Raw genomic sequence first — 23409 nt, 5'->3', positions numbered from 1 at the left:
CTTTTCGAATACAGTCATACTCATTGCGAGATTTCCAAAAGAACTTTTGCGATCACAACATTTGATTGCGCTGAGAATTCACGCTCGTTGCCGCTTTTTTCTTCCTTTTTTTTCTTGAAAATGAAAGTACTTAATAGGAAAGTCGGTAGGAACTTTTGGAAAGCCAGCAGTTTTTCTCTACTTTAGAATTAAATATGATAATTACTATTAATTCGCTGGTGAAGGGATGTGTGGCCTACTGATACTTATATTCGATATGGTAACGCTCGACATATTCTTCTAAAATAATTTCATGCACGCTCGTCATCTGATTTTTTCTCCAATTTTGTGTTGTCCTTTGCGGAAGGAAATCTGCAGTTGTGTCTGGATTTTTTTTTGTTCATTATGGTTTTATGTACGGAAATCAGAAAGATACATCATAGAAATTCCTTTGAAGAACCGTTTTTGCTGTGCATTTTTCTGCTGCCTGCCGTAAACGCGTGGGAAGAGCACGTAGCTTTCTTTTTTTCTTAGACCGTATCTAACCATTCTTCCCCGAGATCTGCACCAGAGGGCCTGAAGCAATTGAAAAGGAGTGAATTTTGTTTCAGCGACATTTTCAATTTCGTTTTCTTCAGAATTGGGCTTAGGACGTGACGTTTCCTTTTGATAAGCCCGACGTAAGCTGGAATAGTGCTTATAGTCTCCTGGTACTCATTTTACTTGTATTGTGTCAGGCTACAACGATATGCGTTTGATTTGGAGAAAGCCCTCGAACGCATCGAGCGTGTTTCAGACAGAGCGTGTGATTTGCCACAGATACGTTGTGGTGGTCCGCGCCAATATAGCGCCATGAAGGTGTTAATTAATTAATTGCCAAATTATGCAACTATTCATTGGCGTTGCTCTAACTCTTCTTAAGATTTTCGTTGCCCTCAGGTGTTTTCTGTTTAGAGGTTCACCCGAGGTGCGAGTGTAGTTGCCGGATTCTACACTTTCTCATGTATAAATGAGAAATGAATGAAATTCCTCCCTAAAATTATCCTATCTTTTCACAGAGTTCTTTAATCCATACTTCAAATGTTAAAATTTTCAAGAAAAGCTGTTTGAGATCCCTTTTCGTGCACTTTTGCGCCAGTACCAGCCGACAACGGTACATCTTAGAATTCTCAGCTCTTTCACTATCAGAAATTTCATGTTCTTTTTTGTTGGTGGTGAATTGAGATAAGGAATCATAGTGTTTTTGTGTTATTATTTCCTAAGGGGAGTTGTCTAATAGATTTCTTCTTCGCCCTTCAGAGTTTGCTTTTTTCACCACTCGTCTACGTCAACGTGAATTATTTTTGATTGCACTCGTTTAACCTTTCATTTCCTGTGCCTTTCTCAGGTTTACACTGAACCTCTTCTTTTCTTTTCTTTGCGCTGCTCAAAGGCAAGTAAACCATTTCAGGGTAGCAATGCGGTTGTTGTCAGCTATTCCTTACCGTCTTGTCAGCACTCTTCAATGCGGGTCAGCGCAACAGACCGGGCTTCGCATGCTGAGCAGCGCTGCTCAACCGGCAAGAAAACCAGCTGGGTGCGTGTTCCAGTTTCCATTAAAATGATTATCCAATGTTCACCGTTGACGGAGACAATTTTTGACATCGACCTTCACTGAAGGAGGACACGTCAGTGATCGCAAAGAAGCACATTCGAAGCGGATTTGTCTTTTCAGACCAATTGATGAGCGTGAGAGTAAAGAAATCTACACTACTGTCTCCATCGATCCTAATGAACCGAAATTCGAGAAGATTCTCATCGCAAACAGAGGTGATATGTTGTTCTTGCTATTGAGGAAGGAAGAACACAATTGTTTGGTCGTACTTCACGAATTCAAGTGCACTGTACATGCCTGTGTGAGCAATTTTCGAAAATCAATACAAATAATCTGCCGACACAGTGTTGGCATGTTATTTGTACGGATCTCGCGCGATCGAGTAATGTAGAGCTGATACGAAGAAAAAAAAAACTGATTTTGACCTTTTTTATTCTCAGTGCTTGAGGCGGTGGGTGGTACATCAACAGAAATAGTCAGGTTTATTTTTCATTTGGGCAAAACACAAGGAGGGGAACCTCTTAAGTCTAGAATGTTAGCCGGGTGCCAATATTTGTGCAAAATATGTTTTCCACTGAGAAGCGTCATCTACTGTCACGGCGAATTTCTAGTTGAGTAAATAGTTCTTAAATAAATAAATTGTTCCTAATTAAATACGTTCTCTCAAAAATTCTCTTGGTCTAGCTTATTTCCTTAAGAGGGTCCATTTCCTGTGGGTAGTAGCTGTGTGCCTTGTCATCAGTAAGTTGCTCTACACTGATCCAAGATTGAGTAGCATAGTTATTACACGACAGAAGTATACACTCATGTGAGGTTAAGAAATAATAAAAAGAGCGGGGCCTTTTATCTGCGTTTAGCTTTATCACTGCTTCTTGCCACATCCAGGTGCCCGTAAGCCGCTAAGAAGAGGTAGAAGAGCTGATAGTAATGCTGAAGGGTACTGCATAATTTCCTGTAGAAACAATTTGGCTCGATTTGTCGCCTTGAGGAGTAATGAGTAAACCCGTTCGCAAAGTTTCCCAAAGCAAAAATTGACAATAGTTTTATGCTTTTAAACATTTTGCGAACCTTAATTAGCATCTCCCAAAAAGGCCGATGAATCTTGCCAGTGTCACATCCTAGTGATGGTTCCTTAGGTCGAATTTTGCGTAATGTACTATGCTTGCGCGCATGTTCTTTTCAGTCTCCTTGATGAACATTAAAATTAGCGAAGCGATAACATGAAGGGGAAAAGAACTCGCTCATGTTTTGCAGTGGGTAGGCGACAACACGAAGAACAACGAAAATAAATTCAATAAATAATCTGCGGGGTTTTCTACTTACTTTACTCTCCTTTCCTTTCCTTAGACATATGAAAGGTGAATAATCACAGGAGAAATCGCATGCCGTGTGATCAAGACAGCTCGTGCCATGGGCATCAAAACCGTCGCTGTCCATTCTGATGTTGATTCCGGCTCTCTTCACGTAAAAATGGCGGATGAAGCAGTTTGTGTCGGCCCAGCTCCCACCAGTGAATCGTATCTGAGAGCTGACAAGATTTTGGAGGCTGTCAAGATGACTGGTGCTCAGGCTGTGGGTTAACAATTCCTTGTTTACTTCAAAGTATTACTGGATGACTACTGATCGTCGTTTGAATAGGTCCACCCTGGTTACGGTTTCCTTTCCGAAAACACCAAATTCGCGGCTGAACTTGAGAAGGTTGGGTCTGTGTTCATTGGACCGAACTCTAAAGCTATTCTGGCCATGGGTGACAAAATCCATTCGAAAAAGATCGCTACAGAGGCAAAGGTACCGTTGTTCTATTGGCTAGAGGGTTGTTGAAATTGAATAGGGCTCACTGTTTGTCAACAACACAGCATATGTGTTTTGTTAGAAAGCACAGGCTGGGGATTCTCGAGTGGTTGTGTATACTGATTGATTTCTCCAGGTCAGCATGATTCCTGGTTACGACGGAGAGATCGACGATGAAGACATGTGCGTCAAGGTGAGATATGTCTGCACTTTCTGGACTTGTCCCGTAATGACTTTAAAAAATGAGATAAAGTTAAGAATTATTTGCTCGAAAATAGCGGAGGATATGTGTAGAGAAATTTGAAACGTTATTCGAGTAATTGGGTACATTGCAAATGTGATTTCGAAAAAGCAACTCTTTTTGAAATTATTCCGGAATTCATTCGGTCAATCCTGTAGGTGTAACGAGATGCCTCTTCGGAGAATCTGACTTCTCTGATGTTCCTGAGACATGTGATCCCTGGATTTGCAGAGAACGCTCACCATTCTGCTCACAAACTTACAAACTGTATTCTGAACTCTATGTGTTAGTGAAGAGAAATCAATATCGAAAATTTTCCCCATAGCTTAAATGCGGTGGTTCTACCATCCCGAATAATTGATGCTTAGTTCCGATTTTGTGACGTCTTTATTCACAGAAATATGTAACTCTTCCTCAAAGTTCGTGAAGTAGAATTATGTCATAATATGTCACTTCTGAAGTTTTAGGTCGCTAACGATATTGGATATCCAGTTATGATCAAAGCTTCAGCAGGTGGTGGTGGAAAGGGTATGCGTATTGCATGGAACGATAAGGAAGCCCGTGAAGGTTACAGGTAAAAGGATATCTCATGGAAATGACTTAGTGCCTAGTTGTGTTGCGTTCACTCATAGCTATACGCTAAGTGTCATATACGCTCTGTGGTTAGCGTAGAAATTCTAAGAAGAATTTAAGGCTCTCCAAGCAAGAGGCCAAATCCTCCTTCGGCGATGACCGTATGCTTGTTGAAAAGTTCATCGATAATCCTAGGCATATTGAGATGCAGGTAAGTCAGAGATTACAATGAGGTTTTACATTTAGTGATCAATAATAATTCTAGATTCTCTGTGACAAACATGGTAATGCTTTGTGGCTGAATGAACGTGAATGTTCTATTCAACGTCGTAATCAGAAGGTGATTGAAGAGGCTCCAAGCAGTTTTGTACCTCCAGAGATGCGTCGTGCTATGGGAGAACAGGGTCAGTTCCTCGGGGAACGGTCAAGAGGTACCCGTATGATGTGCCGCCGCGTATCCAGGAGGCTAATGAGCGTCGTTAATTGCACCGCGCGTCTCCTGATACCGTCATGATCGCTACAGTAGCCGGTGCCCTCTTGGCACGTCTTCAAGATGCCCCGCCCACGCCTCCCCCCTCCCATTTCGCCGCGTCTACCGCTCTTACGACGATTTTTTTCGCCGCGCCCACAGCTTTTATAATGCGCTTTAAAATCGAAGGAAAGGAAAGAACATGATATTAGATGTTGTTCGAAGGTCTACATAAAGTGGCTTGCAAGTTAATATAAAAGAAGGAAGAAGAAATGGATTTGTATAAGTGATATGCCATTTAGAAATGCGAGAGAAAATGAAATTATACTGTTTCGACTTGTTAGGTGGAAACACTCATTCACCTTTGGGAATGCAAGAGATGTTTCAAAAAATGTCCACTGATCGGTGTTATGCTATCTTCTTCACTTTTTTTTCGCTTTTTAAGGATTTCTTTTTGTTATTTAGCTGGGTAAAACTGGCATGCAACGATTAACGAACTGCGAATAATGCCTCGCAGACATACCCTGTACCTAGAGGTATATCTCGAAAATACAAAGGTCTCTGTTTGCCACTAATAGACCTAACCTGTCATATTGATTTTATGCAGAGAGTAAATAGAAATGAAGCGATAAAAAGCGTGAAAGAAGTTTGAAGAACCATACAATTTCAAATTTCTATTATATAAAACTGTATAAAACGTACAAGCATGTATTGAAATATTTGGCATGTGCTGTATATAAACATTATATCTATGTAAAATTTTGAAAAGGTAAAATGTAGAAAGGAGTTTAAAGAATGTATACAAAGTAATAAGCGCATAAATTTACTGTTATTATAGCTGCTGCAGTTGAAGCTGAACACGAATTCGCTGAATGGCATCGTGACAAACAAATACTTATGCACTGCTAGTTTATATCGAAGACATAGGGCATGAAATGTGTTAAATTATGAGATGTGTGGAAGTATATGCATGTTATTCTTTTCCCTGGAGCATCTTTTTGAGATAATTTTTACTTATGTAAAGTTACATTGGATAGAAGGATCTACTTCTCTTTTATTCCCAATAATATGCGCTTAGTTTACTATATCCGTACATCAGAATTCGCTGCGGCAATTCGTTCTTCACTCCCTCTCCAAAATTCGCACTATCTACCGCTTCGTCGCGGCGCGAACGTCGCGCGCGGCGTTGATCAGAGAGCAATAGGTAGGCGGGGTGTAGGTGATCTCAGGCGGTCGTGGAGAATGTATAGCTGGTGGAGCGGCAGTCGTAATTACGCGGAGGAGCGCGGTGCTGAAGGGAGGACAGGAGCGGTCAGCTGGTTTTCACGGGTACCTCTTGTCCCGCACCCCAGTTCCTCGTATTTTTGCTGTTGGAGTAATCACCGGCTATGATACAGCGAGCGAGAAAGAGTTCATGAACTACTTAGCTGCTTCTGTCACCGTTTTAGGGGATTGTTTTTATTGTTATTTGTAGCGGTAGCAAATTACATACTGATTTCTCCTAGGTCTCAATAATTTTACCCTGATTTCAGCCACTTCCCTTGCTCTCGCTGTAGGCTACGATTCTGCTGGTACCGTTGAGTTCCTTGTGGACTCAAAGAGAAACTTTTATTTCCTGGAAATGAATACCCGTCTACAAGTCGGTTTGCAGCGGCTGTTTTGATGGTAACAGTGATGCATTATTCTGCTTAAGGTAGAGCATCCGATCACAGAATGCATTACTGGAATTGACATCGTGCAACAAATGTTACGAGTAGCGTACGGACATAAACTACCTCTTTCTCAGGATCAAGTCCCACTGAACGGTTGGGCATTCGAAAGCAGAGTCTACGCCGAGGTTCGTAAGAATCTTGAAGTTCTTGTGAAAAATATGGACGTGTTTTCCTCAAAATACCCCTAATTTTTTGCAATTGCTCCTCTCTCTCTATTTTTTTTTTCTTGAAATCCTATTTGGGTCTCCTTCAGGATCCTTACAAAGGTTTCGGCCTGCCTTCTATCGGTCGTTTGCACAGATACGTTGAACCACGCCATATTACGGGCGTTCGATGTGATTCTGGTATCCGGGAGGGTTCCGAGATCTCCATTTATTACGATCCCTTGATTTGCAAGGTTTGAATTGTTGCTTCACTCAGAACTCACAAATCGACACTCTCAGATCGTTCAAGAAATCGTTTCCGCTTATATTTTTGTAGCTTTTTTTAAAGCGAACCCTTTACGTATGCATAGATCTTACGTATTGAATCTTAGCTCGTCACGCATGGCAAGGATCGAATGCAAGCTCTTGACCGTATGATTGAAGCGCTAGACAACTACGTTATCAGGGGGGTAGGTCACGTTTAACGATTTCCTGGGCTTTTCTTCGTCGAGACGCATTGTTTAGGTGACGCACAACATTCCATTGCTTCGGGATATTTGCCAAGAATCTCGCTTCCGTGCTGGAAATATCACGACGAAGTAATTTTTGCCAACAGCTCCTCGAGTGCACTGCACTAAACTAATAATATGGGATCTCTGAGTTTAGATACCTTCCGGAAACGTATCCTGAAGGCTTCCAAGGTGCAACGCTGAATGAAAAGGAGGAAGAGACGTTGATAGGAGTTGCTGCAGCATTAAACGCTCGAAAACTTGCTCGCGCTAGCCATTTCATGAATCATGACCGACATACAACCACAAGAGTCCCTCCTTACAGCAGAAACTTCAAGTACATATTTTCAAAATTTCCCCTAGAAGGCTCTGTGTATTGCTTAAATTCTCCTTTCTTCCAGATTCACCGTGCAATTACCGGGTGTTGAAGGGGAAGAGAAGAAGTCACATAAAGTTAATGTGTACTTCAAGGACGGAAATGATAAACACGCCAGAGTACGTGGTGGATTTGCGTACCTTTTGTGTAGTACTGCTTTCTACTGCTATATTTGATGTTGTATTTAGGTTCTCGTTGATGGGAAGAAAATCAAGGTTGATGGAGACTTGAATCTCGCTCGGCCTGTGATCCAAGTGAACACTGGAGAAAAAATCGCCACACAAATCGTCTCAAAAAGAGCTGGAGAAATTACTATTTTGTACAAAGGATCACCGTTCAAAGTTAAAGTGCTACCCGAACAAGTTGTCGAACTGCTCCAGTATATGAAAGAAAAACCAAAGGTAAATAGTGATTCGATGAACGTTAAGCGCAAAATTGCTATAAAAAGCTTAAATTGTTGCCAATAATTGTTCAATTTCATGTTTTTCTTTTTTTTTTGCAACCTGTCCTATGCGTTTCAGGTCGATTTGTCCTCTGTAGTCCTTGCCCCTATGCCTGGTGCTATCAAGTCGGTGACGGCAAAGGTTGGGGATATGGTCAGCGAAGGACAAGAATTGGTTGTTATGGAGGCTATGAAAATGCAGAACAGTTTACATGCAGGAAAGACTGGCAAAGCAAGTTTTTGTTACAGCTCTTTATGTCATAATGTGATTATTTTCATTGTTCGGATCGAGTGGTGCCACCTCTTTTTTCAGGTGAAGGCCGTCCATGTAAAGGTTGGAGATACCGTTGATGAAGCACAAGTACTTGTCGAACTTGAGTAAATGATACTTCAACTAGTATTTCTGTAATAGTCGTAGAATATTTCCATCTTTGTCAGTGGATTGCAAATTTACATTCGTTAATGTGTACCGGTAGCAACATCTCGGTTTCGTTAATCATTGTTCAAATATAGTCGTCGTTTTTTGAAAAATCGATTAAGATGGGATACTGTGTTTTCTGCTACGTTTTAGTTGCACCTACCGAGTTAGAACGATGTGTTATGAAATAAAAGAAAAAATCCCGCACGTTTTCAATTTTAAGATGGTGTGAGCCATGCCGATATAACTATGAATAAATGAAGTATGTCAGGTTCGCAAAGGTTTTGATTGATTCAGGTGTTGTGGAGGGCATTTAGGGGTCGTAATTGTTTCTCAGGCGAAAATTGCCTTTTTTTCTCGCACCTGTGATCGGTCACTGATAAAAACGCGAGTGGCCTGCTGTGTTATGGAGGAACAATAGCTAGAAGCATAACTTTATAGTTACGAGTTAGTCTCGTATCGTATCATCGCTTAACGAATGCCAGGCCTGCGGTGCTATGACTAAGAGCAACACGGTAACTGTGACGTGATTAGCTGAAAGGGCCTACTTCCATCTGTTGCACCATAATTACTCATCTATAATGAGCGGCTACGGTAATTTGGCTGTAAACGCTAGAAACGGATTGAAACTGAATCTCCTTCCCCTCTGTCTTGGTCTTCAGTGCTGTTTTTGCTTCACTACACTTTGCGAAATGCTTCAAATGAAATTACAGTAGCCGTTTGTTGTTGTTGTTGTTCAGTTTGGGCTGTGATTAGAAGCTAAGGATTTCCAAAACGCAGAGAAAAAATGGTCAGTCCGTCCTTCAAAAACGCAAGGTATTTAGAAAAAAATCAACAAAGTGGGGAAATGTATACACAGATAATTCGAAGCAACACATTTTCACGCAAAAAGTATTAATCTCGTCTCAATAAGTTCAGTACTATATCAAGAGAAAGGAAATCACTAACTGTAGTGAAAGCGAGTTTGATTTTTCTGATAGGTAGGTGGAGAGCGAGGAAAAACTCATTGCTTTTAAAGGCATCACTCCACGAATCTGAGGTGGTACGGATTTCAGGTGGAGTATTCGTATACAGGATGGGAGACTATAGAGAGGGGGGTGATTCCGTCCATTTCTTCCTAATTGCCGTAAGAAAAGGCTTGGAAGATACGGCTTCATTCGTTTTGGCGCACTATTTTCTACAGGGAGTTCGACTGGAGCGCGCAAGCCTTGTGCGGCGCCGCATCTTCCTGGCCGTTTTTTACGGCAATTAGGAAGAGATGGACGGAATCACCACCCTCCCCATAGTCTCCCATCCCGTGAACGAATACTCCACCAGAAATCCGTACCACCTCAGATTCGTGGGGTGATGCCTTTAAACCACTAGCTTTCTTTTCAGATGAATGAATTATCTTTTAGGCACGAATTTGTGTCCCCAGCATAGGTCTTTAGTAGTGGCAGGATAGTCATCCGATCGAAAGACTCTGAAGAAGGCGATATCGCCGAAATGTTAGCCACGAATAAAGGATAACTACACCATATCTGGCTCAATTAAAGAAAGCAAATCATCTTTTGGTTCAATACTATTTCTTAGTGCTGGAAATTATCCATTTTCGGTTCTGTGCAGATGAAAGCTGTTCCTTTCCGTGATGATCACGGTAATACGGGTTCAAACTGGCAAAACGGCTTATTGTTCCTCAGCTTCCCTCAAAAGGACAGATTTAAATTAAGGCGGCATATCAGTCAACAATTATTTTACCACTTTAAACCCTTGGTTTTTGAGGAACGGCTCCGTTGAAAGCTAGATATGAATTCTTCAACAGTGGCACTTACAAAAGTAGAGCTGTTGCAGATATGATACGCATCACGCTCTCGTTCTGCTGGGGGAAAAAATGGTAGAGAGACGGTGAAAATAAGTAGGTCGATGCCTGTAGATCTCTGGAAGTACGGCATCTGAGTCGTGTCTAGCTCGAAGACTGAGCAGTCATAAATGAAGATCTACGAGGTCAGTTAATCTATTACCTCAAGGTTAACGCGAGTAATAACCGAAAGATAACCACACGGAAGTTGTTAAGCAGTGTACAATAAGGTGATCACTTGAGTCTTGTGACACAGGGAAGACCACGGAGATTTCTGCTTGCTTATACAAAATTGAGGCGTACCCTTGAATGTCGTGAAGGATCTTACAACAAGAGATGACCGAAACAACGCCTGACTCGACATCATTTTTTCATTTTCGTAGGCATGCTTGCGAGATTTTTGAAGACGAATTAGCCGAGGTCCGCCCTTATTTCTCGAAGTAAATAATCAAATCAATCGGGGCCCTAAGGTCTAAGCACTAGTCTTAGACGATCTATGACATGTAAACTAAAGTTACTGAGGGAAGTTGGAACGTCAGGAACATTTTCTCCAGTTTCAGCTACCTCAAGAAACACGAGAACGAGATGTCCATCCACAAGACAGAGCTCAAACTTCTCTTGTTTGTTGTTTGGATAACGACAAAATTCCTGGTACGAAATTAAAAGTGAACTAGTGAATTAAAAGTAGTAGAAAGCCAAAAATACGGAAAGGAACGAATATGAAAGTGACGGAAGGAACCAGCGCCTTTACGTTCTGAAGAAGATGCGAACCCAGCATCCAAAACCACACCGCTAATTGTGCCACCACGGACGTCACACGTTAACTAACGATTACGCCTTCCTGATTATCCACATTTCGTTCCTTTCCTTACTTTTGGCACTCTACTATTTCTGCACTTTCTAACTTTTACTCTCTTGACAGCAATTCTTCGCACATTTTTTTTCAGGCTTATTCTCTGAGGTTTTAATCCTCAGTTTCGGCCTGAGAATGAAGGTAAAAATGATTTCTCGGAATCCAGATGACTACCAGAGGGAGACGAACAAGGATCTTTACAAAAGTGGGCTTTTTTCTTCGAAAGTAACATCTATCTTGTTGTGCAACGAAAAAACTGCGGCGCATCCTCCACTTTTTCCAAGTGTTGGTTCTTTAATTTTTTGTATTTTGTATTGCAAGAGTTGAACTGCAAAGAACTTACCGAGGCTCTCAAGGTTGTCCATACAGTATTTGTATCAATGCGGACGAGACTTCTCTAAATTTCGTGTTAAAGTGGAATATAATGGCTGATTTTGTCCGAAATCCCCTCATGTTTGTGTGCAACTTCAAAATTCCGAAATTTCCTCATGTAATTTCTTGAACAAGACAAGCTGAAATGGCACAGAGCATATATGTCTTTCTTTTGAGCTTTTTTCGATCACTAATATCTGCTCTTTGCAGTACTTGAGCTACAAATATTTCTTTATCTTCAATGAATTCATTAAATTTGGTTTGAGCGCTGCAACAGTTTCTAATTCCATTGCACATGCCTTGTAATTCCAACTTTTAATTTATGTTAGAACACGTTGATAAAGAGGCATCTTTGTTGAAACCGGCCTTTTAGTCGAAATAACCGCTTTATCATTCCGCTTATTTCAGTTGTTCGTAACTGGAACGCTCCTCAGGATCCGTTTCGCGCGCAAACGGAGTATACTAGAGCACTTAATGCTACAAAGTTGGAGCGAGTTTTCGCGAAACCGTTCGTTGCCAGTCTCGATGGCCACGTGGAAGGAGTTCATATCTTAACAAAACATCCCAGTAAGTTTTGGTTTTGCCTCTTCTTTTCGTAATATTCATTGGAATTTCCATATCATGATTTGTAATCACGTTTGCTATATTTATATTTTCTTATCCCTGAAAATGAAGCAGTAGCAATTTGAAATACGAGTATATGCGATTGTCAGTTTTTCTCGGTACTGTTCATGACTGATTTTCATAATTTCTTTTTCACAATCTCTTGTTCTCTCCAGATAGACCATCTATCGTACTTTCTGGGGCACGTGATGGCCAAGTCAAAGTATGGGCACTGGCTCGGCGGCATTGTCTGGCTACTTTTCAGACGCACAATGGTCCAGTCAACGGTAAGAATGAATACAGCTATGAACTAATCATTTCATCCATTGATTTTTGTGAACAAATATTTAGAACAATTCTGATCGAAATCGAAAGCAATGTCTCAAACACGTTGTTTTATGCTTTAATTTCTTAAAATTAATTAATTACCTTCGGGAATTTGTCTGCTACTCCTCAGCTACTTTGCTGTTTCTGCTTTAGAAATTTCTGTTACATCTCAATCTTGCTTTTTCTAGGAATTTCCATCGATGTTGCTGCAGGCAATAATTTTGTTACTGTTGGACAGGATTGTACAATTAATCGATGGAAGCTACCGCATACTTCAAATGCTATAGGCGGAGTTATTTGTGAACAAACTGACTCTATCAGTCTTGACGGTTGGTTCAAAGTTTTAAGTAAAGCTATTTTCATTCCTTTTATCATACTTTTGCACTTCTATTTTGTAGCATAAGATTCTCCTTTTTTGACTTTTTCGAGAAAACGCCTTGAGAGATTCAGTTGCAAATATTCCATTAGATATGTTGGTCACTGTCAGATATGTGTATTCTTCCATTAACTTCGTTTGTATTGTCTCTACATTAAAGGGATCTCGTTACGGATTTTTTCTTTCGATGTTTGCGACGTTTCTCTACTTCACTTTTGTGTTTTTTTTGTCAGCGCCGAAAGTTTCAAGCTTTATGATTCATTTGTTTATCACTTCACTTTATACAGAACCAACCAACCATTTTCAGGGGTACCTCATGCTGTTTCGCATATCGCAAATTCTTCCGAGTTCGTTACATGCGGTGACGGGGTCATCGTTTGGGGTGCGCAGGGGTAGGGGTTTGTTCAGTTAATTTTCTATATTTCAAAAGTTTTTAGTTCTTAAATGTTTGTACGATAAATTCCGAATAAATCCAGGAATAAGAGGATACGCGAATATGACGTAGGGCACGACACTGTACATGCTATTCGTGCAAACCCAATAGAAGAAGCTGTTTTAGTGGGAGCCACTAGTGATCGCTCCATATTTGTGATTGACACTCGGCAAGCGGTGCCTCTAACAAAGGTGCGGTAGGGGTTAATTCAGATGCAAGTAGTTTTTTTTTCCGGATCTTAACCTTAAGTATTCAATGTTCAGGTAACAATGAAACTGCGACCGAATCAGGTTGCTTGGAATCCTATAGAGCCTTACACCTTCGCTGTCGCTAGTGATGACTACAAGTAAGTGAAGTCTCGTTAAAATTGTAAACAACAATAGGGAGCAATAGACAATATGTTTCTTCAATGCCTTTTTAATGAGTTCTATATCCACTTGTACTGGATTGGTTCCATTTTCACTCTCTCTTTGTATTTTTTTTTCGCATGTAGTGTTGTGCCTTAGCAACGCACATGAGAGAGTCTGGTAGAGCACACATTTCCTAAGATCACTATCGATGTTGTACGGCACTTACAAGCAAAACTACTACATCCTAACTTGAGCACATAAAGCCGTGATAGTTTATTTTTACAACTTTCACACGTGTATTACGAGGAACATGGTGTTAGGAGGAGCGGAATAGTTTTTTTTTTTTTTTTTTAAGATCTTGTGTTTCAAACGATGCCAGTGATCTGCTCATGGTCAATCGATTTCGTTTTCAAAAACTCACCCCGCCATTGGGTACTGCAGTTATCTGGACTGTTTCAAAACTTTAACAAATTTAGCCTCTACACATTCGATATGCGTTACCTCGACAATCCAAAGTATCTACATTCTGGACATACTGCTGCAGTTATTGATCTTGATTTTTCCCCCACTGGTCAAGAGATCGTGTCAGGCTCGTTCGATAGATCTGTGCGGATATTTCGCGCCAACGAATCGAGAAGCAGGTTAGATTTCCAACTTCTGCTCCGAGTACGCTGGTGAACATTTGCAATGCGTTTCTTCAAAAATATTATCGTTGTATACGTAATTAGGACAATGAAATGTCAATATTTAATTGCCATATTTAATGTTCAGAGATGTTTATCACACTAAGCGTATGTCAAATGTGCTATCTGTTCTATGGTCAATGGACAACAAATTCGTACTTTCTGGAAGCAATGAGATGAATGTAAGAGTGTGGAAAGCAAAAGCGGCAGAGAAGCTTGGCCCTGTAAGTTTCGCATTACTGTCTTTTTTAAAAGCTACAATCCTGAATGATAGCTGTTAACTTTCTTTGCAACTTCTCGCTCCTAAATTTATTATCATTCAGCTGGCGCCCCGTGAGAAAGCAGCCTTTGCGTACAGCGAGAAACTTCGTGAACAGTTCAAAGAGCACCCGGAGATTCGACGAATTGCACGGCATAGGAATGTGCCAAAGAGCATTTTACAGTGCGTTTTTTTTTCTCTTCTTCAAATGCTTCCTTCTTTCCGAGCATCTTGTTCTGGGTTTTTTCTGTCCCTCAGCAAGCGCATGCATGTTATTGATTGGAAATGCAAAAGTAGCACCTTTCGATATGGTGCGCATAGCTTTTTCATCTTTGGAAATCACCTTCACATAATCAAAGTCATTTGTGAGCACACTCGAACGGTGAAGAAAAAAATTTTAAAACAAGCATCCACACTTTTAGTGCCAGCCGAGAACATGCGGCCATCAGGGCATCCCAATCCCGCAAAGAATTTAATCGTCGAAAAGCAGAGGGTATCAAGGACGAAGATATCGAGTTTGTGCCTCAAGTTAAGAAATCAATGGTCAAAAAGAGCGTACAACCATTATAAAGGTAGATGTAACCACATGTTTGTTAATTTGTTGATTTTTTGTTGTTGAAGTGTCTGAAAATACATGAAAAATCTTTATTTCACAGAACTTATGAGAAGATACATATTTCAAAAGATCCATAAAAGTTAAACTGATGAGTGAGATACTACGCATGTATTTAAAGAGGAAATCACAGATCTTTAAGTACCTACATACTCCGTCACGGCATGAACAAAAACTAATAACTAACCACATGTTATAGTGCTACATATAGCACTTAGTTCCTTAAAACAACAAGAAAAAAACTACTGCCTTGAAAAATTACGCTAGTACTACCTGTCCTAGCTTTTCGCTGCGACTTCTGGTAACTGATCTTTCAGTGATTGTGGTATTGAATTGACGTATTCCTGAATACAACACCAGATCAAAGCTGCAATCTATCAAAAAGATGTACCAAAGAGGAAATGAGATTAGTGGGATTAGTGTTGCAAGTTATGAGGCATAAAATTTTTAACGGTAACACTTTTAACGGAACCGTAAAGTTCTGACGCGTCTCTTCAACCTGTTTAATGAAACAAGAAACACTACACTGCCAGGATTTCCCGTACTGCTGGGCCCGGAGGTAGTACAACCATGGCTGCGATGTGAAGGAGTCGGACCCTCTTCAGAAGAAGACGGTCTAGCTCATGCGGTGCAGCTCAGATGATGAGGATCCCTTCGCGAACCGTTCAAAAGTGAAGGGCGTCCTTTCGCCAACCGTCCAAAAGTGAGGGGGGTCGGAGCACTGGCTCCGACTATCGCATATATAAGTATAACCTAGCGAACTAGAGAACACTGCGAGAAGCTCGGCACAAGATGTTAGCTAATGAACGAACGTTGTGAAGTGCAATAGTGAAGTAATACTCCTTGGCAGGTTAGGTACCTAGTTGCTAACCAGTCCATCCAGTTATTCTACAGGCTTCGGAGAAATCACCGAAGATAATGAATAGGACTAATTTCCATGCAAGACATCATTTCATTCTGAGTTACCCAGTAGAAGATATAAAATACAATGGAGTATAGAGTACATTTGAAAATTCCGCGCTCTTTTTCTCAAACACTTCTTATCAGTAAGAATAGGTGTCCCTACACTTGGCTCAACATCGCCAATTGACATCGAAGTAATTCTACAAACGTGCAGTAGCAAATCCTTAAAGCACACAACTTACCTCATGATTCACCCATGGAGCGGAGGCGAGTACTCCACCTGTGTTGTTTCGTTGAATACTAGCTTCATAACATAAGTGTCTGCCAGAAATGTCAGTAAGTCGACCTCCTGAATAGTAATCTCTTTGTCTGCGTTCAGTTCATGTTAACTTATGATATATCTCTATCCCCTGTAATAAGTATAACCCTATGTAATAAATATAAAAGTTTATTGTTAATTAATTAATTAACCATTGCCGTAAGAATGCGTGCACGTACCCGCAGCGCTTAGAACAGCTTCAGCAGCACAAGTGTCCCACTTTTTACATCCTGAGCTAGCGAAGACGTAGGCAGCGCATCCTTCTAGTATTTTTAGTACCTGCAAGGAAGATATAAGTGACAGCCTAAGTTACATGTTATGAAGGAAGAGCCAACGTAAATATCGCAACTTGCCAAAAAAAAGTAGATGTTGATGAAATGCAGAAAAGCACTCAAAATTTTTATGTGCTTATGACAAACTGTCCCGTACGATCGAATTTGCTAAGTAGAATATTTGAAAGTTACCTTAAAGCCTGCTCCTCCAAACTTTTCCACGCTACTCGCTAAGCCTTTCTCCTTTAACGCGTTGAGTGCGTCCAGAACGTTCTGGTTCAAATGACTCCTCGTAGTTACCACAACTCGTGCACTTTGAACTATAAGTAGGACAAATGGACTCTAATTTAAAGTACCAATTGAAGGAGTGAGTACTTACCTGATGCGGGCACAATACCGTGAACACCACATCCCTGGATTGCCCATATGGTTCTTCCAGCATCTCCATGGTAAGGCTGATGAATTACTCCAGCAACCGGTCGACCACGATGTGCAATACCAATCAGTACTGTGACTTGCTCGAGCAAGGCTTAAACTGCACACATATGAGTTTTCTTAAAATCTTTCTTTTGAATTATACTAAGAAAGATGAGCTAACCTGCGTTTTTGTTTTTCACTGCAACTGCTACCTCCGAGGTGCCATCCAGAGGATCTACCCAGACGACTACCTAAAGTGGAACCAGATTGAAAGGATGTTAAAGATTTAGACGACGCACCTACATCTTCAGCTTTAATTGACTTTAAATCCTGGTTCATTTTATCTTCCAGCTGAAGCACGTCAGAAGAGAAAGTGTTTTCCACACAGTGACACTCTGAAGTGACATCCTGAAACCTTCAATAAACTTCCAGCTGACTTTAATATGATTATTTGAAGGGAAAAAAAGATACAGAAACATATAGGAATAAAGAAAAACACTGCAGTGAGCTTTGTTTAATGTGATTAGAAATGTATTTAAAAAAAGCCTAAAATCACAAAAGAGGCTAATTGCGTGGTGTTAATATGGTTTAACTTTAGGTATTCGTTTGGGAGGATCCCTTGGATGGCACTTCAGAAGTGGTTGTAGTAATGCAGAACTAGAACCCAGGTAAGCTAGGCTAGACTAACACATACAATTCAAGCGAAAAAAAAATACTAAAAAGTCAAACGCATAGGTAGTAACAGTCTCTGGTACGAGACGAGAAGAGGAATACTAAGAAATATAAAGAAAATATTAAAACATGTGAAAGTGGTGCAGTCAGCAACCGTTACACATTAATAAACAAAAGATAAACAGCGACGAAGTATGAAAACGAAGTGTACTTACTTCTTCTCCAATGACATTTATATCCCCAAATCGTTCAGTGAGAGATTTCACTATGAGGAACTGCGCACGGCGATCAGCCTCTGTCTGCAGGTCAGCAGGTTCACCGTCCATGCTTTTATCGACAATTTTCAAATCGCCACCAGCCATGACATTCTGCGAAACGTCACTTTAAATAAGATGCCTATATAAATTTGCAATTAAATAAATTATCCGCACTTTAATCATGCTTCCTGCCGCTTCGGAGACCCGCACTGACGATGCGACAAGTCGAGTTAAAAAGGACGCTCTATTCCACATATCGGCTTCGTGCATTACTAAGGGAGACGGAAGAAAACCTAGAAAACTGAAATGGGAGTAGCGTAGGAGTTCCAGGAACTCAAGATGTACTTGAAAACATAAATTCTTTACTAGACGATGAATTTACAATCGAAGAATGATAGAAAACCAACTAAGCAAGTTAAAGTGAATTAATAAAATTTTCAAGGTTCCATCAGAACCTAAACATTCAAAACAGCGTTCTACTAAATCTTTCCTCCTGCAAAGGTAAGGCATAGGAGGAATACGCATGCTAAAGTGACGTTTGATCCTACAATAAGTTATGAAGAACAAAGATGACAAATAAGAACGCCTTTATTTACTATCAGATTTTTTTAAAATGAAATACATGGCCTAACAATACACTCGCACCTTCATTAGAATCCATTCTTCCCATAACTGCTACGTAAGAGGTTAACTCTTTACAATGAGACCCAGAGGTTATCAGATCAAGAGTGCTTAACTTCATCACACAAAAATGAAAAGAAACTGATTAGCGTACTTAGGAATAGGTTTCAGCTCCTAACATATCTCTATTTACAAACGATTAGCTTAGATTTCAACGACCAGTAATCAATCACAGAGAAAAACGACTACAACAACTAGAAACATTTCACCAACGTAACCACAGTCCCACAAATTCCCACAAATTTGCACCAGCAAGAAATCCGGCTCCACGTCATATTCGTGCGATCCCCGTAATTGCACACGTGGAGACGCTTACCGTGGGCGCAAATAAGGGCGCAGCCAGCAGGATTATTGCACCATTGAGTGGGCCAATCTTCTCATCGTAGCACAGGAGGGGAACCAGGTGTAGAAAACACGTGGTGGGACACACGGGACAGGTGTGCTGTTGTGACGTGAACATAGATCATTGTGCAAAAGTACGTATCTTTGTCAGGCTGACAGCTGCGTGGTGAGAAACATTTTGAAGTGAACTAATCGCTCCCTTGAATAAACTTAACAATTGTACATGGAAGTTCTGTGCTATGGTGCTGCTCTTTTTATTTATAGATCTAAATGTGAGAGATCCAGAGATTGTTTGTTTCGTGTTGCGGCCCAACAGAGGACGATGCATACGAAAAATCTGTTGGAAATCAGCTACCTTTCGGTATTTGATTACAAATTGGGTTAGGATTGATTAGTTTATTTAAGAATTTGTCGAGAGATTCTCCAATGGAATCTACAGCGAATCTCCTCCGCTATTAAATTAATCTCATTCTATATCTATGCGTCATCATGTAAATTCCTTTAAAGGTAATTTACCCCACGAATCTGAGGTGGTACGGATTTCAGGTGGAGTATTCGTATACGGGATAGTAGATTATGGAGAGGGGGTGATTCCGTCCATTTCTTCCTAATTGCCGTAGAAAACGGCCCGGAAGATGCGGCGCGTGCACAGGGCTGGCGCGCTCCAATCGAACTTCTTGTAGGAAATAGCGCGCCGGAATACCCGAAGTTTTTTTTTTTTTTTTTTTTTTTTTTTTTTTTTTTTTTTTTTTTTTTTTTTTTTTTTTTTTTTTTTTATTAAAAAAAAAACCAAACAAACTTTTATAAGAATTATCTATATACTACTTACCGCTCCATTCTTTACAGCAGTACTAATAACATTGAATTTTCACATACTACACAGAACTAAATTACATACAAAAATACTCTATTATTTGCCCCTTAGATAAAGCTAGTTCTAATTATGGCAATATCTGCAAAAAATATTACCTTATTTCTATCCTTAAAGAACTGGGCTTACTTTACGGTTCCTCCAACATTTACTATAAAATAGTACTTGATAACCCTTTAGATATACTTGATAAACACACCAAATATATAAGAGGTCTAGGCCTCACCAATATTAACTACGATTCTACCCTTCAAATTATTTATGCTATCCCAAAATTGCATAAAACACCTGTTAAATTTAGATTTATCACAGGTGCCTCGAATAGCAGTGTCAAACCTTTATCGTTAGAACTAATGGATATTCTCTCCTTCTTCAAAAGAGATTTTCGTAATTATACCAAAGCGGTCTACAACAATAAAAACTGCTTAAACATTTATTGGTCTATTGATAATATTAATACAACTCATGATATAACATAAGAGGACATGGGCTTAAATTATTTTCTGCAGATTTTACCAACACGTTTACTAACATCCCTCATTATCAGGTCGTTATCAGAAACATCATAGAAATTATCAGAATATGTTTCAAAAACGCTTGCGAAAAGCGTTTGTTACAATATATAAACGCAAAATATTCTACTCCGATGTATCTATAGATAAACCTAATTGTAGAAATTATAGCATTTATGACCTTATAATTTTACTCGAATATATTCTAGAGAATAGTTTTTGTAAAGTAGGAAACAGATTATTTAAACAAATCATAGGGGTCCCAGAAGGTAGTAATACCGGCCCAGTTCTAGCGGACCTTACCCTCTCGTATTATGAGTACGTTTGCGCCTCTAATATTTATAAACCCAAGTTTAATTTTCATCCATTTAGATATATGGATGATCTACTAATCATACATAATGCCGAAGAAAAAACCCTTACAAACATTCTAGACCTAACTTACCATAATGTTTTGACGTTGGAAAAAAGAACGAATAGTACAAATTACAAGTGTTATTTTTTAGACCTACATATTTACTGTTCTAACGACCGTTTGTACACTAAACAATACAACAAGACAGACTTATTCAATTTTACTGTCTCCAGATTCTACCATGGCAATTCTTTTATTTTTAATACTCCTAAAATCGCTGTCATATATACTGAGACTCTCCAAATATCTAGGAACTGTAGTTTTTATTCAGATTTTATAGACAGGCTACAGATCATGCTCAAGCTTCTGAGTACTTTAAAATATGACAAGAACATTATTATTCAGACTATGTTTAAATGCTTGATTAATAACAAACATATCATTTATAAGTATCCTGAACTATATAGAATTCGTAGTTTTAAAACCTTTACTAATGCGCTTGTATCTAATCTGTTTTTATGATCTCCTTGACCTAACACTTGTTCACATATTGATTCTTTTTGGCGCCTTATCTGGCTATAAATAGCAGGCTCTATATCAATTCCACTTTCTGTTCACTCTTCCTTACTGAAAAACATCGGGAGTGAATAGCGCTTATTATTCCTACTTATTCTCTACTTCTTATTCCCTATTCTATTCTTTCCGTCTAAGGGTAGAGGCGAAACGGAAGTCTTTACTATATTCTAAGCTATTTCACTAATATTCACCTATATACTAATCTATTTTTCTATTATTCTACTGTATTAGACTACTATTACCAAATAAAACCCCAGTGGTGAGTCCCTTAACCTCTTGGTTGTAGATAAATAAGGTGCCGTGTAACGCTACTTTTTTCTTTTTGGTCATAAAAAACTACGGGATTTGCAGTAGGAGACTCAATCCTTTTAATCAAATTGAAGTTCTTCAGACGGAAAAGTTTCTGACTTCAGTTGTACCAAATGTATCTTATAGGCAACAGAATCCATTGGTCCGAATAACCAGCTAAAAATAAAGCATGGATAATTAGCCGAACAATGACGTTTGTGGTCTTTGGACGAGAATAGGAGAACGCAACGCAAGAAGATATGACGCAGACGGAAGTTAGCACTCCTTAGGAAATAGTGCATCATGAGAAGAGACCGTAACAGCCGAAAGTATCGCTAAACTAGCTTCTACCTACAGTAGCGTATTTAATCCAAAGAAGATTCCGCTTCACACACCACTTATCTATTGTTGTGTGTACTTATCTATTGTTCTGCCCCTTTTTACCTTCATTTAAAACCATATAATCATAACTTCGATTAGTTGTTTATTTTGAGATTTGTTGTTCTTGGACTTTCTTCACAAAACCGATTCGCTGTACATATGATTGATAAACAAATCTCAACGGACAACGGATAAATCTATTTCGAGGAAACTCCACACAAACATTTTGGGACACCGACACCGACTAAAGTCCATCTTCCGCGTGGAAGTATTTATCATTTTGTAGACTGTTTATATCTGTTAAATTAAATTAATTATGTATACTATTAATCGGTTTAGACAAAATATTGAACCTAAGTAAACCAGCGTTGTAAAATCGTGGGGTTTGTTGTCGATAACCCTTTACAAACATATTATACTAAAAATTGAGGAAGTCGGTACTTTCATATGAGGTGACTGTGCCCCTCTAAAATTCTATATCCCTACTCTATGTTTGTTTTTTGCAGCAAAGAACCATATCCTCTTCGGGATTGACCATATGTGACGGAATAATAACTGAAAAAATAAACTGTTGGATAACTTTTCATAAATTACTTTCTTCAAAAACAGCAGATAGCAATAGAGTCGCTAATTCAACAGAAGGTAAAAAACATCTTTATCCGCAACTTTTTTGCCTTTTTTCATAACTCCCCTCAATTTGATCTCTATTATAATATCTGGTCATGAATAGATTCATGAGGACAAGCTCTGTTTCAACCCCAAAAACCGGCCACTTTTGTTGCCTGTCGATTTTTTTTGGCTCAATAAAATTTCCTATTTTTTGCAGCTAAAACTGCAAACTTCGATGCTTTACTTTACTTACTGTGATTTTTGAAAGTTCGTTAATCGATAAGAAATGAGCCTTCCATTCCGTCGACGCATTCATTTCCCCTTCTTATGAATTGAAAATTCATTTTTTTTCTATAATATGCCCCAGCTATGGTCAGCGTTGATGCCGTGACGATGAAAACGTTCACTTGATTTTACGAAGAGCTCAGTTTTTGCAATTCATCAAAAATTTCTTACAACAAGTGGTTATAATTTCTCCGGAGAAGGAGGCCTATTGAATAATCTTGATTTCGAAGAATTCTGTGTCATTGAAATTTCTATCAACGACTCTGTCAGCGTCTATGGAAGGTTATAATCACCTAGGCACAATGACCCACCAGATTCCTTAATCCCACACCGAACTATTGATGGATTACCACACTGATTACCAAATTTGAGAAGAATAGAATAACTACGGAGAAGAATGTTCTTTTTATAGAACGAAATTTTTCGAGATAGTCTGCTTTATTTGTAGAAATTACAAAAAAAAATCTTTCCAAACCCTTAAAACTGAAAATTCTGAAAATGAATTCTTATAATTCTGAAAGTGGGGCTCTGTCTTTCTGAGCTGCTAATCCTTGACGTAATTTTGAATCCAAAATAAGATAAATAATAAAATATTTATTCTTGCAGAGCGCTGTTCTTTAGGGTGCAGTCGGTTTCATCCTTGGGAAGCCTTGAAATTCTTGTAAACTGATAGAATTGTAAGTTCATAGTGTACATACAGTGGGAAAAAATAGCCT

At 39.4% G+C, this 23409-nt stretch overlaps 3 protein-coding genes across 4 annotated transcripts; 2 read left to right on the top strand and 1 right to left on the bottom strand.

Moving 5' to 3' along the window:
• Window positions 1–1436: 1436 nt before the first annotated feature.
• On the top strand, window positions 1437–8211 carry RB195_016534 (uncharacterized protein; the record flags this gene model as incomplete). The annotated part of the gene is made up of 18 exons (XM_064183113.1): window positions 1437–1555; window positions 1694–1788; window positions 2946–3145; window positions 3212–3361; window positions 3501–3557; window positions 4073–4179; window positions 4299–4389; window positions 4444–4582; window positions 6180–6286; window positions 6341–6484; window positions 6613–6756; window positions 6895–6972; window positions 7028–7101; window positions 7169–7348; window positions 7413–7506; window positions 7576–7788; window positions 7909–8061; window positions 8143–8211. The coding sequence occupies 18 exons, from the start codon at window positions 1437–1439 to the stop codon at window positions 8209–8211; spliced, it is 2214 nt and encodes a 737-aa protein (XP_064038994.1).
• A 2004-nt stretch (window positions 8212–10215) lies between these two features.
• On the top strand, window positions 10216–14910 carry RB195_016533 (uncharacterized protein; the record flags this gene model as incomplete). 2 transcript variants are annotated; one of them, XM_064183112.1, is made up of 13 exons in its annotated part: window positions 10216–10230; window positions 10645–10735; window positions 11032–11142; window positions 11718–11876; window positions 12089–12199; window positions 12428–12568; window positions 12923–13007; window positions 13092–13239; window positions 13312–13394; window positions 13875–14039; window positions 14170–14305; window positions 14405–14523; window positions 14763–14910. In XM_064183112.1, 13 exons carry the CDS (start codon window positions 10216–10218, stop codon window positions 14908–14910), a joined length of 1512 nt encoding a protein of 503 aa, XP_064038992.1. The 2 variants fall into 2 exon arrangements, with proteins under 2 accessions (XP_064038992.1, XP_064038993.1); XM_064183111.1 differs by lacking the exons at window positions 10216–10230; window positions 10645–10735 and having other exon boundaries at window positions 11073–11142.
• A 321-nt stretch (window positions 14911–15231) lies between these two features.
• Window positions 15232–18063, bottom strand: RB195_016532 (uncharacterized protein; the record flags this gene model as incomplete). The annotated part of the gene is made up of 9 exons (XM_013437262.2): window positions 15232–15297; window positions 16099–16205; window positions 16355–16454; window positions 16640–16767; window positions 16827–16976; window positions 17046–17115; window positions 17168–17272; window positions 17752–17904; window positions 17968–18063. 9 exons carry the CDS (start codon window positions 18061–18063, stop codon window positions 15232–15234), a joined length of 975 nt encoding a protein of 324 aa, XP_013292716.2.
• Window positions 18064–23409: the final 5346 nt, after the last annotated feature.

The sequence above is a fragment of the Necator americanus genome, chromosome II (assembly GCF_031761385.1).
Source record: "Necator americanus strain Aroian chromosome II, whole genome shotgun sequence".
Taxonomy (NCBI): domain Eukaryota; kingdom Metazoa; phylum Nematoda; class Chromadorea; order Rhabditida; family Ancylostomatidae; genus Necator; species Necator americanus.
The sequence above is the reverse complement of the archived record's forward strand: the minus strand, read 5'-3'. Positions and strand labels throughout refer to the sequence as shown.